Source organism: Diospyros lotus, chromosome 8 (assembly GCF_014633365.1).
Source record: "Diospyros lotus cultivar Yz01 chromosome 8, ASM1463336v1, whole genome shotgun sequence".
Lineage (NCBI taxonomy): Eukaryota > Viridiplantae > Streptophyta > Magnoliopsida > Ericales > Ebenaceae > Diospyros > Diospyros lotus.
Window position 1 is genome coordinate 38,172,054 of NC_068345.1, and position 16,073 is coordinate 38,188,126.

Sequence of the window (16,073 nt, forward strand, 5' to 3'; positions counted from 1 at the left end):
TCAACGCGACACATGAAAAGGTCGATGCATTGTGTAGGGTCGGTACATAAAATGTATCGTAGCCGTTGGAAATTCGACGGTCCTGAGGTTATATAATTACATCAATATCAAGACAGCGCCTAGGATGAAACACCTTTATTCGTTAATAATCGCTGCTCTAAAACCTAAGCAAATTAAAAATAGGAAAAAGAGGAAAACAAAGACAAAAAAACATTAAATTCAATTTAAAAGGGAAAAAAAAAATTGAATTTGGGTTATCTTAAGGCGCACGATACGCACTCCATCGTTGAAACAAATGCGAAAACCTCATCGACGCAATGACACGTGTCCGTCAATCAGCCGGTGGTCCCACACCACGGCGCTAGATTGCACCGGCGGTGCTCCTCCTCCACTCTCTCCAGCGCTCCTCTCTGGAACACCAGCGAGCACTCCGGCAGCTCCCCCAGATCGGCGAACAGCGACTCCTCCTCCTCCCCCATCGTGAAAATCGCCGCCGCGCTGTTCCCGTCGCCGGCGCCCGAGGCCATCATCGGGCTCTCGAGCATGGCCGTGGATGACGTTGATTCCAGGTCGGAGAACCACTTGAACTCGTACGTGTTCAGAAGCGACTCTTCTCCCAAACCGGAAAATAAAGCCTCCGCCTTTTCGTCCTCCCAAATCTGGGACTCTTGCGCTCTAGAACACTCTTTTGTAGAAGCGCACGCAATTTCACTGTCCGTCGTGGCGACAGCTGCGGCCGTGCTGGAAGAAGGACTAGCAGCTTGGTGGTGGTGGGGTTGGTGGTGGTGGTGGTTTCTGGTGGCCGGCGGCAGAGGGTGATTGTGCTCGGAGGAGTAGGTGATGACCATCATGGTGGGCTCCAGGCGGCTCCTCTCTACCTGTTTCCTGGCGGGGCAGCCCTTGGAGCTGCTGCATCTGTAGTAGCCTCTGCCAAATTAAACGGTTTGATCAGAATCATCAGACCTTGATTCCACTCCAAATCATGGACAGCATTACACCAAATCAAAACTCTTGTCTTACTCAATTACCTGGGGTAAGGAGAGCCTTTGATGGGCTTCTGGCCGTACTTCCTCCAAGCCCACGAATCGGACGGTGGAGCGCTCTCCCCCTTGATCCGAGACCCTTCGACATCTCTGATCGGCACCGTCACCACCCTTTTCTGTGCGCCGCGCTTACTGAATCAAAGCCCACAACGTGGCGTTAGAAACATATAGAATTTCACGACCTCATGCAAGTAAATGAACTGGAAAATCAAGGTTAAGGAACCTTAATTCGAACTATCTAGTGGTCCTCGTATGTACCTTCTTTTAGGGGAGGAGGTGGAATCCATATGCCTGGCGTCGGCGAACATGGCGGAGCGGGGAGAGTCGCCGCTGTTCTCCGGCGAATTATCGGTGTCTTCCGGCGGCTCATGGTTTACAAGTGAGTGGTTGCTGAATCTTCTTCCGTCCATGGATTGGCGGGCCACTCGATAGGCTGAGATGGATCTGTTGGAATTGTCGACAACTGGGCTTGTTTGAAGATGATATGTTGATTTTATCAGCGAATTGGGAAAGATAGAGATATTGCAGGCTCAGAGAGAGAGAGAGAGAGAGAGAGAGATGGAAGATGGTGAAAGATTGGGTTGGCTGGCTGGCTGGCGGGCGCTTGAAAATTAAATGGGTCCTAATGTTGACAGAAGAGCAATGGAATAGTTTATAGAGGACGTGCAAGCAAATGTAAACATAATCCAAAAAACCCTTCTTATTTTATTCCCATGTGAAAGCAACCCTTAAAGTTGATTTTGATTAGTCTATACCCAAGTGATTGGGGCACCATCTCTTGATTAATGGCCTCTCTTTCTTTATAAAACCTCTATCTTGCCCTTCTCCTTTGTGCCTCCTATATATTCCACAAAAATAATATTTTTAATTTTTTTTTTCCTGCTTGGGTAACAAACAATTTTAGTGTAAGTCACTACTTTAATTGTTACGTGCTTTTCAATTTACACACTGCTTTTTAATTTTTTTAAAGTATTTACGTCTAGCTTATTAATCGTTTTAATAATATATTGTTATTTTCTTATTATATCGTTTTTAATTGTCATTAAATAACTTGTTAAGCATGGCATGCCATTATTTTTTGGATAATTTAATTACCCTAAAATTTGTAAGTTCGCGTTACTCTAATGTAGGGATATTAATTAGCGAATCATATTATTCAATAATTATAAAAAATTATGCATAAAATTTTTGTTTATACGTAAAAAGATTTTAATTATAAAATGCAATTTACTATCCTAAGTTGGTTGATTGGTATTTGAAGAATTAAATAACCAAAACAACGAAATAATGATATATATATATAAGATGAAGCAGTTTACATGGTCTTAAATACGTGTAAATGCAACTAATTAATTATTATATATTCTACAAAATCAATATATAGTTTCTCTCTGGTGATGGGTGATGATGATGATCTCATCTACCTTACCGTCCCCATCCTCAAACCATGTTTGTTTAATAACAAAAAGTCAAAGAACCCTAATTAACAATGTTCTTTATCGCTTCTATACAACACAATTGATGTGTTCGTTCTTATGTTATCCATATTAATATGATCTATAATATATAGAGTGTGAGTATATGTGTGCATGTATATATATATATATATATGTTATGTCTCGTTTGGATGGAATCAATCAAACCAAAGCCATCGAAATTTAATAATCCGCATATGTGATTCGCAATTAATTAACCATTTACTTTAATTAATTAATTAATTATTAGATGTGTAAGATAAGCCTGGAAAGATTTTCAGTGTGCTTCACATTTTAATTATATAATAAAAATATAGTGTTATTCAAACTGAATTTATATAAAAAAAAGTTTATTATGTAGAATGATATGTCCATTATAAAATATTACATTTAGAACAAAAAATGGTATTAGGATGGATATTCAGAAAAACAATTTTCTTTTGCCTTAAGGCTGATTTTATATATTATTTCACCTAAGAATATACCCTAATAAGGCCTGTATGCGACTGCACTGCTTGATATGGGTTGGGTTGGGATGAGTTTGTAAAGCTAAGTTTGACATTAATTTGTAAATTTATTATTAGTATTAAGTAAAATAGATAATAAAACTAAAATATTAATTGTATGATATTAAACTAAAATTACTTACAGATCTTTACAATCTTTTACTAGTCAGCGCAGTCAACCTAAACACGGGTTAGGTATCCAAACTTGCATCATCCAAATGTGTATTCTAATTATATATAAACAAATAAATAAAAAGGGTAATCATGAGGGACAATAATTAAGTATATTTTATTTTAAGATAAAGTAAATATTTATTGTAATCTATTTTTAATAACAAAATAATTTAATTTATTAATGATAAATGTATCATATTTTGAAACGTTTTATCAATTAATTAGATTGTTTGAATGTTGAAAATAAAGTATAATGAATGACTCTTTTATGAAAATAAAGTGAATTTACAGTCTTTTAATTATTTTCTTGAAATGTAATAAGGGTGCGTTTGATAGGGGTGGAAAATGAGGATGAAATTCAAATTCTAGGAAATTTCATCAAACAGTTTTTATTTTTCATAGAATTCGAATTTCATTTTAGTTCAAAAGGTAGAGATTTTCCTTGAAAATATTTTTAATTACATAACACTTTTATTTTTTTTTAAATTGCGCGCTATCACTCGTGCCCCGTTGCTCGGCTCCACGATTCCAGCAGGAGGGGTAAATCAGGGGATCCAATAGGCAGGTTTCGACCCCTAGCACAATCGCAAACGTGAGGGCAGCAAGTATTTTTCATTTTTTAGGATCGTTCCTTACTAAACTGTTTCTTGCCCAGGGCTCAAACACGAGACCTAGGGACCCAAAAAGTAACACCCAATGAATTCTTTCTTTGCCAGTTGATCTACACCCTGGGGTTACATAACACTTCTATTGATTGATGATAAATGTAATGTCTTTGCGATATTCATTAACTAATAAGAGTATTTCTGTAACTAAAATTATTGTACAATAAACCTTAACCAGTGCCCAGGATGATAAATACATTAAGATTTTATCAACTAATGAGAATATTTTGTAATTAAATATAAAATATAATAAATATATATTGTCTAAAAAATAAGGTACGATTATTGTATCTTAATCATTATTAATTAATAATAGTAAGTATTATTTATAAAAATAAAATATGAATGAATCATGTTAGATGTACATCATTTTTGTACATCCTGAGCTACACAAAGGAGTATTATAATTAAAATACCCCTCGTCTTCATGCACCTCACGCGTCTCATTAGGGACATTTTTGTCATTAGTATACCTTTGTGTAGCCCAAGGTATACACAAAGGTATACCAATAACATTATTCAATAAGAAAAATGCTATTGGTACACTTTTATGTATATTTGGTCCAATAAAGGTGAAATCGCTCACTCCGAGCGCCCCCCACACCCGGCCCAACAGAACGTGGGAGGAGATTAATCATGATGACCCAGCCGGACGCAGTGGCTAGACCCGGGCTCACCGCGCACAAGGAGCCCCCTCTCACTTTGAAGAGAGGTACCCCCACACTGCCGCTTGTTAGACTCGATCCTTGGTCTTGGTCCAAGATTCACCACGTAAAGCACTTTGTGCCCCCCTTCTTGACCAACTGGGCTGCCCATGTGGGCTACTTTTGTGTATATTTTGGACTACATAAAGGTGTGCCAATGACAAAAATATCCCTCATAAGGTACATAGAGGCCCGTGAGGCGTATGAAAGCGAGGGGTATCTTGGTCATAATATCCTTTTGTGTAGTTTAAGATGTACAAAAATAATGTACATCTAGCATGATTCAGTAAGTAATGTGTATTTATTATACTTTATGGTTAATGATAATTTGTATTTTATATTTAAGTAATATGGTTAAGGATAATATTTATTATACTTTATTTTTTAATATTTTATTAATTAGTAAAATTATTTTAAAATTAAAAATAGTGATAAATATACTTTATTTTAAAAAAGTACATTTATTAGTTATGTTAACGAATGCTTTTAAGACACTTGTTAAAATGATTTTTTTATTTTAGAACAAAGTATAACGATTGTGTATTATTTTCAACACTCAAATACACATAGTAATTGGTAAAATATTTCATAATACAATATATTTATTATTAATTGATAAAATTAATTAATTAATTAAAACAATGTGAAATTATTATATTTTAAAAAACAAAATATATTAAATATACCTCTAACTATGTTTAAATATTAAATATAAGACGTAATAAATAATAAATAATGTAGCATTCCAAAATTTGGAGACAAGTAAAAATAATTAATTTGGGTGTTTGAGGATATTTTGGAGTATTTGAAAATTGTGGAGAAAATATTTATTTGTGGTATGTTTGAGGAATTAAGAGAAAATGTTTAATTATGTTATTTTGAAGAAATAGAAAATTAAGGTAATTAATTAAATTAATTGAAAGTCTTTATAAAATAATAATAATAATAAAAGAGTTAACCAAATCAAATTAAATTAAACTAATTAGTTAATATATATATATATATATATATACTTGTTTGTGTGTGCTGTGCGTGGCCGTTTCTTAGCCTTATCTTTGTATGGCTTAAAAGCCACTCAAATGTGATAAAATTGGTGGAGACTTGGGCAGCAAGCATGGGGGCCTTTAAAGGCCTTAAACGAGGAGCTCTGGAGCCATTTGCAGAAGGAAAAAATAGGATGAAAAAGATGGAGCTCGGCGGCAGTAAAGAAAACGAGGAAAAATTGGAGGAAAAATCAAGGGATTTTGGTGGTTATTTGGTGTTTAAAATTTTCAGGTAAGTGGGTAAAATTTATATAAGTGTTATATGTTTAAATCATGAATTTTATACGGTTAGATTATACAGTTTACGCGTTAGAATTAACCGATTTAAGTCACGGTTGTATTATTTGATAGGAAACGTTTTACTTCGCATCGGGAGCACAAGAGAGGCTGAAATCAGCCGTTTTCAGGCAAGCTCCTAACCCCCTCTTCGCGTTATTTATTTCCCTTGAAAGTCTTTGAGGTTTCTTCTACTCTAAACCCTCACTCACCATGACTCGGTTCTACGCACAAATAATAATAATCCGCGTAGTAACCATTTTATGACTTTTATTTTATTGATGAGTTTATTGTTAATGGGATAAGCTAAGTAAGGATGTCATGGCGTCTTTTATTTCAACCGTCACGGAGCTTCGTATCGCTCCGCTTCCCTTGGGAATGATGCCGAACCCGTTGGGGTTAGGTTCTTAGAGAAATTGGTTATGGTCAGAATTAAGAAAATGTGTCAAAGAGTCTATTATGTATGTTGAGATGGTTTTCTATGAACGAGGAAGAATGAGAATGATGTCATGATGCTATGTGATTATGTACATGAAAAGTTATGGAGAAATGTTGTGTAATGTTAAGTTTAGAGAATCTAAAGTTAATAGGGTCACTAAGTGTGTCTAAGGGTATGGATACAAAGCCACTGACTGTTGACCGTGGGTCGTGGCAGTTGATGGCTGGATGTATGGGCGCCAGTCATCGGTTGTTACGATAAGCGCTAGACGGCCAGAAGAGCTGGTACTCCAGATTCCCGCCTTGGTTTGTGCATTTCATGATGTGTGTGCTACAAAGGGCTGGGTTGCATTCACGTGGGGACATGCTTTGTGTGTGATGGGATGTATGAGCATTTGCATGACCCGGTTGGTCCAAGAGCCAATTTGGGTACCCTAGATGAGCATATGCATTTAGAGCATGTCGCATGTGTGAATTCTTATGTGTGGGCGTAGCAGGGCCTGATGTTTGGTTTATGGGGGCCTTGTCATCACGTTTATGCTACGGAAGCCCTTGCATTTCTTATGTGTTGCATCGCATGGTTCTAATGTTACTGTTATTCTGGACGGGAGTACCGTGCCAGGTGTCGGGAGTACCGAATCATGTGAGCTTCGGCTCGGCTTAGATATTAGCTCGGGGTTGGCCCGAGGGAAGACCAAGATCGCGGAAGTATATGATTATGTGATGTATGACATGATGAACACATGAGAATATGATGGGAATCAGGAAAAGTATGTAACAAGTATCAGGAAAAGACAAAAGTTGAATGTCAGGAAAAGCCGACCATGTCAGGAAAAGGCTGGTCTAAGAGAATGATGATATGGTAGCCTATGTTAGGCTACAACAGGTTTGTATGTGGGACCCGGGTGCCAATGTTTGACTTATGTGGGCCCCTGGTTCCTTATGTGCAGTTAACTTTATGTTATGCATGTAGAAGTAAGGTACATGTGGATCATGGCATGGTGTGGTTGCATTGGCATGAGTTGCATGGGGTGTCATGGGAAGAGTCCTATCCTAAGCTCTCAGCCTTTCTTTTCTAGAGCTTGCTGAGTCTCGCGACTCACGTTGTTTTTAACATCATTCCAGGTACGTTCATCGAGGTTGGGTTCAGATTGACATGTCATGGTAGCAAGTGCAGAGCTCTCCCAAACCTAGATCCTGGGTGTCGTGTGTCTGGATGAAAGTAATGCTTTATGTTTGTGAGATGGAGGCATATTATGTAAGCCCAAGTGGGCCCAAGGGATGAAAGGTTTGTAAAGATGTTTATGAGATGTTATAATAAAAAGAGATTATGATTTAAATAAGGGTTATGTTATTGTGGGTGTGTTGTAGTTGTGTCATTGTTCGATATCATTTTAATAATGACCCTCTCACGGATCCTCTATCTGCGGTAGGGGCTCCGGGAGGCGGGCCGTTACAAATAATGTATATTAAAATCCATAAAATATGTTTATTGATTTTAACAATTGTATTAGTATTATTATTACACCTTACTGTTGGTTGTGAAGCTCCAAATGGCGTCGTTACTCTTAGCTGACTAGAGGGCTACGTGCAGCAACCGCGTGCTGCCATTTGGCAGCCGCTGGATGGCTACACGTGGCAACCATCAGCTCACTTTCAGCTGGCGCCTGATTATGCCCTCTTAGCCTTTTGCCCGATCATCTCCTGCTTTCCTGCTCCTCTGCCATTTTCTGTTGGGATTATAATCGTGCTTGCACGATTTGATCTGATCCATCCATCTACACTTTATGAGGCGCAATCACAGTCGCTCTTAATCGCTTTTATTGATGCCTCGAGATGTGAACCATGAGAGGTGGAAAATACGAAGAAAAATTAGAAAGGTAGTTGGGTTGTTCTTGCGGGTTGAAGGCTCTTGCCTTTTGGCTAGGGTTTCATTCTGGTTTGTTCTCGATTTCTTTTCTGTACATGTTTGTATAGTTTTTATGGTTCGATAGGTTTGCCTTTAATCTGTATTAAGTGATTGATCGGCAGTTTTGTTTTCTCGAACCATTGATTGTTTTTGAGGGTTTTGTTAGTGAGGGCTTATGAGGGTGTAGTCTGATTATTCATCTCATAGTGCAGTGAGCTCTTCTCTCTCGAGCTCAACGTGGACGTAGCCTCAGTTTGAGGTGAAACACGGTAAAAACTCTTGTGCCTCCGTTTCTTTTTTGTTTCTCTGTGTTTGTATTTTTTCATTCCAGCACTGTGAATGATTGTTTTATTCAAACTATCGAATAGTCTGTGATTGCTTAAGTAAAACCCTAAGGTTTAGTGTCGAGTCTCAACAGTTACTTTTAACATCCAATCTATCTAATTGTTTGATGATAAATAAATTATATTTTAAAATATTTAACCAAACAATCAGATTGTTTAAATGCTAAAAATAAGATACAACAAAATACATCTTATTTAAAAACAAAATATAATTAGTACAGCTTAATTATTATCCTAAAATCAATGATTAGCCTTACGCTTTATTTAAAAATGTTGAAGCCTTTTGAACAACATTTAATGTCTGAGTAACATATTTAAGTATATATATAGATATGAATGTCACCGTGGTTGATGATTTATTAATTGGCACAGGCGTTGTGCTCAGGTGCTTGTGAGGGAGGATAGGTCATAGACCATACCTTAGTGCTCTAGTGGGCCTCGAAACCCATTTACCTAGAAGTATATATATTATGTATTTATTACAATATTAATATTACATGCTATGTGGTAAACCTCTACCGCACATGCTCATTCAATCCCAAGGTACTCTTCACATTAATTCATTAAATGCATTAATTAGCGCACAATTTTTAACATAAATTAACTTACACAAGTTCTAGTCATTTATGGCAAATGGAACGTTCATTATTATTAGTTTAATTAGACTTTGTCATAAAGGTTATTCAGATATCTATAAATTAATTTTAAGAGATAAAAAAATCAATCAAAGTTATTCTTAATTAAAAATGTTAATGCTAACTATTTTTAATTGTTAAGTACGTAATAATAATATGTATTTATTATATCTTATTTTTAATATCTAAATAATTTTATTAACAGGTGATAAATGTATCATGTTTTAAACCCTTTAATTAACTAATATAATATAAATTTATACATATCTTCACCATTAAAATTACTCCATTAAAAAATATCAATGCAAAATAATTCTTATTAAAGATTTTCATTTTTCAATTTTAATTGTATGAATGTCCTCATTAAATATTCCCAACCAATGTACTACTTTGATATATGTCCCTTTCAACCCAAAAGACTATGAGATGAGGAAATTCTCAAATTTGATTCTAATGGTTGGAGTGGAGAGGGTAACAGCACCTGCAAGTACTTCGATGATAAAGAAAATAAGAAATTTAGTTGACAGCGTCAATGGAATGGGTTCAAAAGAACATTTGATGCGCCAAATAGATATAATTGGGCCAGTACGGTCCAATATATATACATGCGCAAGCACATATATCATATAATTAAACTTCTTAAAAGTCAATATATTAAAAGGATATATACATAATTAAGGAAAAAAAATGCGTCGCTATATATCTTTGAAATCCTTGAAGGGTGTGACATATTAAAACCACGGGTTTGCTCAATCAAATGGGCATTGGAAGGTCTCTAACTTCAACACTAAGATTAATCCCTAAAAATATATTAATGTTCTAGATTGAAGCAGTATGTTTTTTTTTTTTTTTTAATACTGTGTTGTAACGTACGCAAGGGGTTAAGTTCCCATCACTTGAATTTTATTTATTGCCCACCACTCTGACTTTCTTCACCCACATACGTGTGAATGGCGAATATGCTTTGTGTTTCTTGCAACTATGGCTTGGCTTCAATGAAGGAAGCTTCCCAATGGTATGGTTTCCCTTTCAATCAGTTGTCTCTCGAATTTCCCTCCGGATTAACATCTTCTTTTCTATCTTATTATATGACCATTGACTGGGTGGCATGATAATCTCCAATAGCACGTTATATTTTAGTAAAATAATAATATATAGGCCCCATAGAATATATAAAAACCAAAGATTCTAGATACAACTTATATATCAAATAATATTATATTATATGTCCACAGTCATCCTATATATATTATTAAAGATATCTAATATTGCTCCCACTTATATGTAATTCTAAAATTAATTACTAAACCATATAATAATTCTGTCACACAAACAAAACATACATTAGTTTATCAAATTAAAAGAAGCAAAACATATAAAACCCCATAAAATATTATTTTTGTTATAGTGTGATTGGGGACATTTATGGTATTTCAAAAAGATTTGGGGTTATATTAAGGATGAGCTAAATAAAAAAAAATCCATTCCTGCTTGAAAGCTTCGAATTATTTATTCTCTGTAGATGATGAAACCAATGTTGATAAAGATAGAAAATAATAATACGAATAATCATAAGTAGAAAGAGGGCAATATATATGGATAAAAGTTTGGATTAGAAAAATAAAAAAGATAAGCGTTCTTTTAACTAAAATTCGGTTAGGATTATTAAATACTGATGATAACATTTTAATTACAATTTGTAATCATATATAATATTAAAATTAAAAAAAAACCCTACATAATACATAATGCACTGTAGACACATTCTCTTCGTCTCTTTCATGGCATCCCAATTAGGGATAGCAATTGTAACTGAAATCGTGAGGAACCGAATCGAAACCGAACCGGTCAACGCAGTTAAAAACCGTTTGACTGGGTAATGGTTTGGTTCGGGAAAAAACCGAACACTGTTTCAATGGGTATGGTTTGGTTATGGTTTTCACTAAAATCAAACCAAAACCCGAATCGAAACCGAACCGAATGGTGGGTAATCGAACCGAACCGAATATATATATATATATATATATAACTCCGCCCACCTGAGGTTAGCCCATCCCAGCCCAATTGCCTTGTTTGCAAACCCTTCTCCCCTTCTTTTTTCTTTTCTCTCTCAACCTCACTTTCACTCTCTCTCACCCTCACTGCCTCTCGCTCGTTCGCCCGCCCTCGCCCTTGCTCTTTGCATGTCTCTTGCTCTCGCTCACCCTCGCTGGATCTCTCTTGCTCTTGCTAGGGCTCAGCCCCTGCTCTCGCTTGCCCTCAATCTCTCTAACATTTTCTGCCTTATTTCTCTTGTTCTTCCGTGCGAGCTCACCAATCGCCCTCGCTCTCTGCATCTCTTTTGCTCTCACTTGCCCTCGCTAGATCTCTCTTGCTTTTGCTAGGGCTCGGCCCCTTTTGCTCTCGCTCGCCCTCGATCTCTCTCACCCTCGCTGCCTCTCGCTCTCTGTCTCATCTCTCTTCATATTAATTTATTTTTTATATTTATAATTTTGTTAGATGGAGTTGGCTCATTCATTTCAGATGAATATGCATCAATTTACGAAAAATATATTAATGTTGTTGATGAAGGTATTAACTTTCGTAATTAATTTTTTTTAGCTTAAATTACAATTTAATTATGCACATATTAATTTATTGATCTTAACAATTGTAGGTTTGGAAATGTGATTTTATATCCAATAAGTTTTAAAACTTTATGCAAGAATAAGGTAACTTTATCAGAATTTATCTTTGTTTGTTGTGAAATTATTGAAAAATTTTATGAATGCTATTTGTCTTTGTTTGTTGATATGGATTAAACTAAAAAAAATCATGGTTAAACCGAAATCGAACCGAAACCGAATGGTTTGGTTATAGTTTTAAATTTTTAAAACCAAATAGGTAATGGTTTGGTTTTGGTTTTAGTAATTTAAGTTTGATTTAGTTATGGTTTTGGTAAAAACTGAAACCAAACTGAACTATTGCCAACCCTAATCCCGGGAAAATCTCCATAATTAAATATTATATTTATTTAACACCTCTGTCATGCACGAAGGATATGTCTTTGTTAGAGTTTTTGTTTATATTTTATAATATACTCTTACAACTAGTAAAAAGAAATTTTCTCATCGACACAGATAAAAGAATTTTTTTTTCTCTCGAAAATAAGGGTATTATAAGATTAATTTTTTTAATTTAAATTTCAAAAAAAATTAATTAAAGACGAGTTCCTTTGATCAGGTCTCTAATTCCTAAATCCGAAAATAATTAATTCCCATCTCAAGAGGTCTGGTCTTATAATTAAATATTAATCCTGAAAGTGACAGTAAGCAGAATAGTCAAAAATGTTACCAAATGGTTTGAAAATTAGGGGCCACCTAAACCTTTTAACTTATACCCACAAATCGCCCACCATTGATATATGTATACATATATATATATGTATATATCATATCTGGCAACGCTTTTATTTAGTTTTCTTGTTATTGGTAGTTTAAGGATTGAGATTTTTTAGTATTTATTAATTAAGATATAAATTAAAAAAACAGTATATAAAAAATATTTTTAATAAAAGTATTTTTATTATATTTATTAAATAATTCTTTAAAAAAATCATATAACTTTTTATTTTAGATTTTTTAGATAAATTTATCTCTCTTTCTAGATAAGTTATCTTGAATCTTGAATAAATTATCATGATAAAAATTTATCTTATTTATTTTAACAAATAATACCTTAATCAATATATATTGTTTGTTTCATTTAATGTAGCACTGAGGTATTATATATAGAAAGTTGGGCCTAAGCATGAAGCGTCACATCTACAGTGTCTACTCTTTGTTGGGCAGTTTTCAATTAGGATTCAACTTAGTGAAATTAAAAATTAACCTTTAACACATTAATTATAAATTTTGATTAATTTTATTTTTTCTGGGAGGAGGGCTAAGTAAGCTTTACATAAATGAATTTTTTAGTCTAAATTGAACTAATATGAATGTTTAATGGATAGAAAAAATTGAATGTAAGTGTTAACGAGTGAGTCAATTAATATGAAAAATCCAACATAGAAGGATACAAACACCAAGAAAATTCAGATACAGATCAAAACCCAAACGTACACCTAATCATCGTACCTCAAAGAGAACTCCACCTTGATGAGCTCTTGAACAAAATCATTGAATTTAATTTGCATGGATCTTGAACAAATTATTAAACCCAACATTGAATTTTGGAAAAGGAACCTCAAGCTAGAGATGCAGCTTTTATTGTAAAAAAACTGCAGCAAAGTTTGCACGTTTATGCTGCAAAAAATATTAAGAAAAATGCTTTTAAATTACAGGTTAAGTGGGTGAGTTATGATAAATTGGGATTTGAATTAGTAGATTATGAGTTCGATTTCTTACTCTGTACAGTGAAGTAAAGTCTCTTTTTGTGATTTATCTCTTCTATCGAAATTGAAGACACTAGTGGCGAGAGACGACACAAAGACGGTAATTTTTAAAAAATACCCAATGGGCCTAGCTCATTTGGCAAGTCTATTCGGCCCATGGGTTGACCTAGCCCGTCCCGATTTACCTTGGGCCTATAAAGGGGACAACCCATTGTGAGCTTTGTAGATTGAGGCCTTTTGCCATCTGATATCTGTTGAGAGAGTCCTGCATGGTTTAGCTCTTCTACCATTTGAGACTGACTAAAGGTTTGGCTTTTGTGTTACAATTCGTCCTGTTGCTCCTCTACGTCAGCTTGACTTGGCTTTTGTAATGTTCGATAATCTCTAGTTAAAGTTTGAAATAATTGTCTTCAAAATATATTTCCCAGATTAAACATCGATGATCTCAATGAGGCTCACTTTGAAAGTGTGTAGCATGAGAATGTTACACATCCATATACACACACATCTCATTCCAACAAAGATTAGGCTAACTTAAACAAGTTCATAATATTAAAGTGCTCCATCTAAGTTTACAGTTCTCCGCGTTCACACCTGGGAAAATAAAAAATCATGGTATTTTAGTATTTTCTATCCCCTCTCCAGCTGGCGTGCCAAGGGCCTTTTGAACAGCCTCTGTGATATCTCTAGCACCAATGCCTTGGTCTTGAGCCTCAACAATGGCTTCAACGCATAGAAAAGCCCTGGACGATACCCTTGCTTGCACAACATTAAGTCCAGTTTCCTCAAAGCTCTCCAAGATTGAGACCAGAGCGTCTTTTCCTTTCTTGCAAGTCACTTTCACCACAAAATTCTTCCCGACTTTCTCTACTTTCACCTCCTGTTCATTACTCCATTAGTTGTTCAAAACCCATATTGAAGTGCTATAGATATACAACATAACAATCGCTTATACCATTAGGCATTAGGTGGGAATGGGTTACAAGAATTTTAGCTTTCTATTCAAGCTTTTTTTATCACTTTTATACCAAACTATTTTAATTATCATATCTTCAATATATATATATATATATATATATAGAGGGAGGGAGAGAGAGAGAGAGAGAGAGAACCGGAATATGCTGCAATAGGTAAAGATACTCTCTTTTGATGGCTTCGAGCTTGAGTTTGAGTTTATAGATATGGAAAAAAGCATCCGTGACGATGGAGGTCTTTTTCATCTTCAACTACAACAAAATCATTAATGTGAACATAAAGAAAGTTCTAGCATAAACAAGTATAGTATGTATAAAGTTACAACACATGCAGAAGGAAAGAAGCACAAAAGAATAAATGAACATATTTACAGATCTGGAGTTGGTAAGTCGTGTTCTCAGAATACGAAGCTTTCTTAGCAGTTTCATTCTCTTTTGCAGCCTCGACTCCATCTCTCTCTCTCTCTCTCTCGGGGTGTATATATAAAGATAAAGTTGGATTAGATTAATGCAGGGCTTTGATTTATATATATAGAGTGAGGAAAAGAGAGGGCGTGTGACGTGTCTTGGGATCGTGGAATGTAAGGATGCCAAGCCAAGCTGCTAATGCTATTGTCTTTTTCTGCAAAGAGAGAATAAAGATCTAGGAAGTAGGAAACATGCCTTCCTACTTGCCCTGTAAAGCCAAACCAAATCCAAAGTAGTTAAATTAGATTCTGATGGCTAGTGTGTTATAAACTTGCAGCCAATTATTTATTACAATGATTTATGATACCAAGCATGTGTGCGGACTGTGGGTTACGAAGCCAATAAAAAAATCCCACCTCTTTACTCAAATTTAAAATGAAAAACATGTTCTTATCGTATTATTTTAATAATAACGTCAATATCAAATATTAATGTATGTATTAGGATCCTATCTCGGAGGACTGCCATGCAGGCATTCATCCAGCTACTAACAATAGTTCTTATATAAAGATCAAGGAGATTGATACATAGTCCGAAGATGGAACAACTTAGTTGGGTGAGGTGAAATTTTGATTTTACCTTTAAAACTTATTTTTTATGTCCAAAACGAAGTAACTGCTAATTAGGGCCAAAAACGATTGTCGAAGTTTGAAATTTGTATAGACTGCCAATTAGTCTATATATGGGTATTGGGCCACAGACACAACCATTAATTGGTTCACAGGGTGGGAAATTAACATGGCATGGAAGAAGGTCCCAAGATGATGAAAATTAAAGGCCAATGGCATGGGGCGCTGCTGGAGCAGGCAAAAATGGACGAATGAAAAGCGGTGCCACTGGCTGCAGGCAACTGGTAGCAACAGATACATCACATGAAATGAAATCTCGTGATTATTTGCTTTTCTTAATTATATACTTACAGCAGGATATGGTTTTGGTATCCAATGGCAATGGCATGGGGTTGGGAAGAACAACAGCAGCAGCAGCAGCAGCAGCAGCAGCTGGCCATTAAAAATTTGTTGGAAAATACTTACCTTAGTTTCAGAC

At 35.3% G+C, this 16,073-nt stretch overlaps 2 protein-coding genes across 2 annotated transcripts; both read right to left on the reverse strand.

Moving 5' to 3' along the window:
* LOC127807429 (probable WRKY transcription factor 65) lies at nucleotides 1-1,668 on the reverse strand. The gene is made up of 3 exons (XM_052345267.1): nucleotides 1,302-1,668; nucleotides 1,029-1,175; nucleotides 1-927 (listed from the first exon to the last, which is right to left on the reverse strand). Exons 1-3 carry the CDS (start codon nucleotides 1,451-1,453, stop codon nucleotides 336-338), a joined length of 891 nt encoding a protein of 296 aa, XP_052201227.1. The 5' UTR covers nucleotides 1,454-1,668; the 3' UTR covers nucleotides 1-335.
* Nucleotides 1,669-14,114: 12,446 nt separating this feature from the next.
* LOC127807433 (transcription factor MTB1-like) lies at nucleotides 14,115-15,092 on the reverse strand. The gene is made up of 3 exons (XM_052345271.1): nucleotides 14,931-15,092; nucleotides 14,697-14,810; nucleotides 14,115-14,464 (listed from the first exon to the last, which is right to left on the reverse strand). Exons 1-3 carry the CDS (start codon nucleotides 15,009-15,011, stop codon nucleotides 14,195-14,197), a joined length of 465 nt encoding a protein of 154 aa, XP_052201231.1. The 5' UTR covers nucleotides 15,012-15,092; the 3' UTR covers nucleotides 14,115-14,194.
* Nucleotides 15,093-16,073: the final 981 nt, after the last annotated feature.

What these genes read in the sequence shown, in the direction of transcription:
- LOC127807429 (XM_052345267.1), bottom strand. Translation starts at nt 1,453, where the DNA reads ATGGACGGAAGAAGATTCAGCAACCACTCACTTGTAAACCATGAGCCG. An exon ending in ACCTCCTCCCCTAAAAGAAG is followed by an intron (nt 1,176 to 1,301) that starts GTACATACGAGG and finishes GCTTTGATTCAG; the next exon opens with TAAGCGCGGCGCACAGAAAA. An exon ending in AAAGGCTCTCCTTACCCCAG is followed by an intron (nt 928 to 1,028) that starts GTAATTGAGTAA and finishes TTAATTTGGCAG; the next exon opens with AGGCTACTACAGATGCAGCA.
- LOC127807433 (XM_052345271.1), bottom strand. Translation starts at nt 15,011, where the DNA reads ATGGAGTCGAGGCTGCAAAAGAGAATGAAACTGCTAAGAAAGCTTCGT. An exon ending in GACTTACCAACTCCAGATCT is followed by an intron (nt 14,811 to 14,930) that starts GTAAATATGTTC and finishes ATTTTGTTGTAG; the next exon opens with TTGAAGATGAAAAAGACCTC. An exon ending in ACCTATTGCAGCATATTCCG is followed by an intron (nt 14,465 to 14,696) that starts GTTCTCTCTCTC and finishes AGTAATGAACAG; the next exon opens with GAGGTGAAAGTAGAGAAAGT.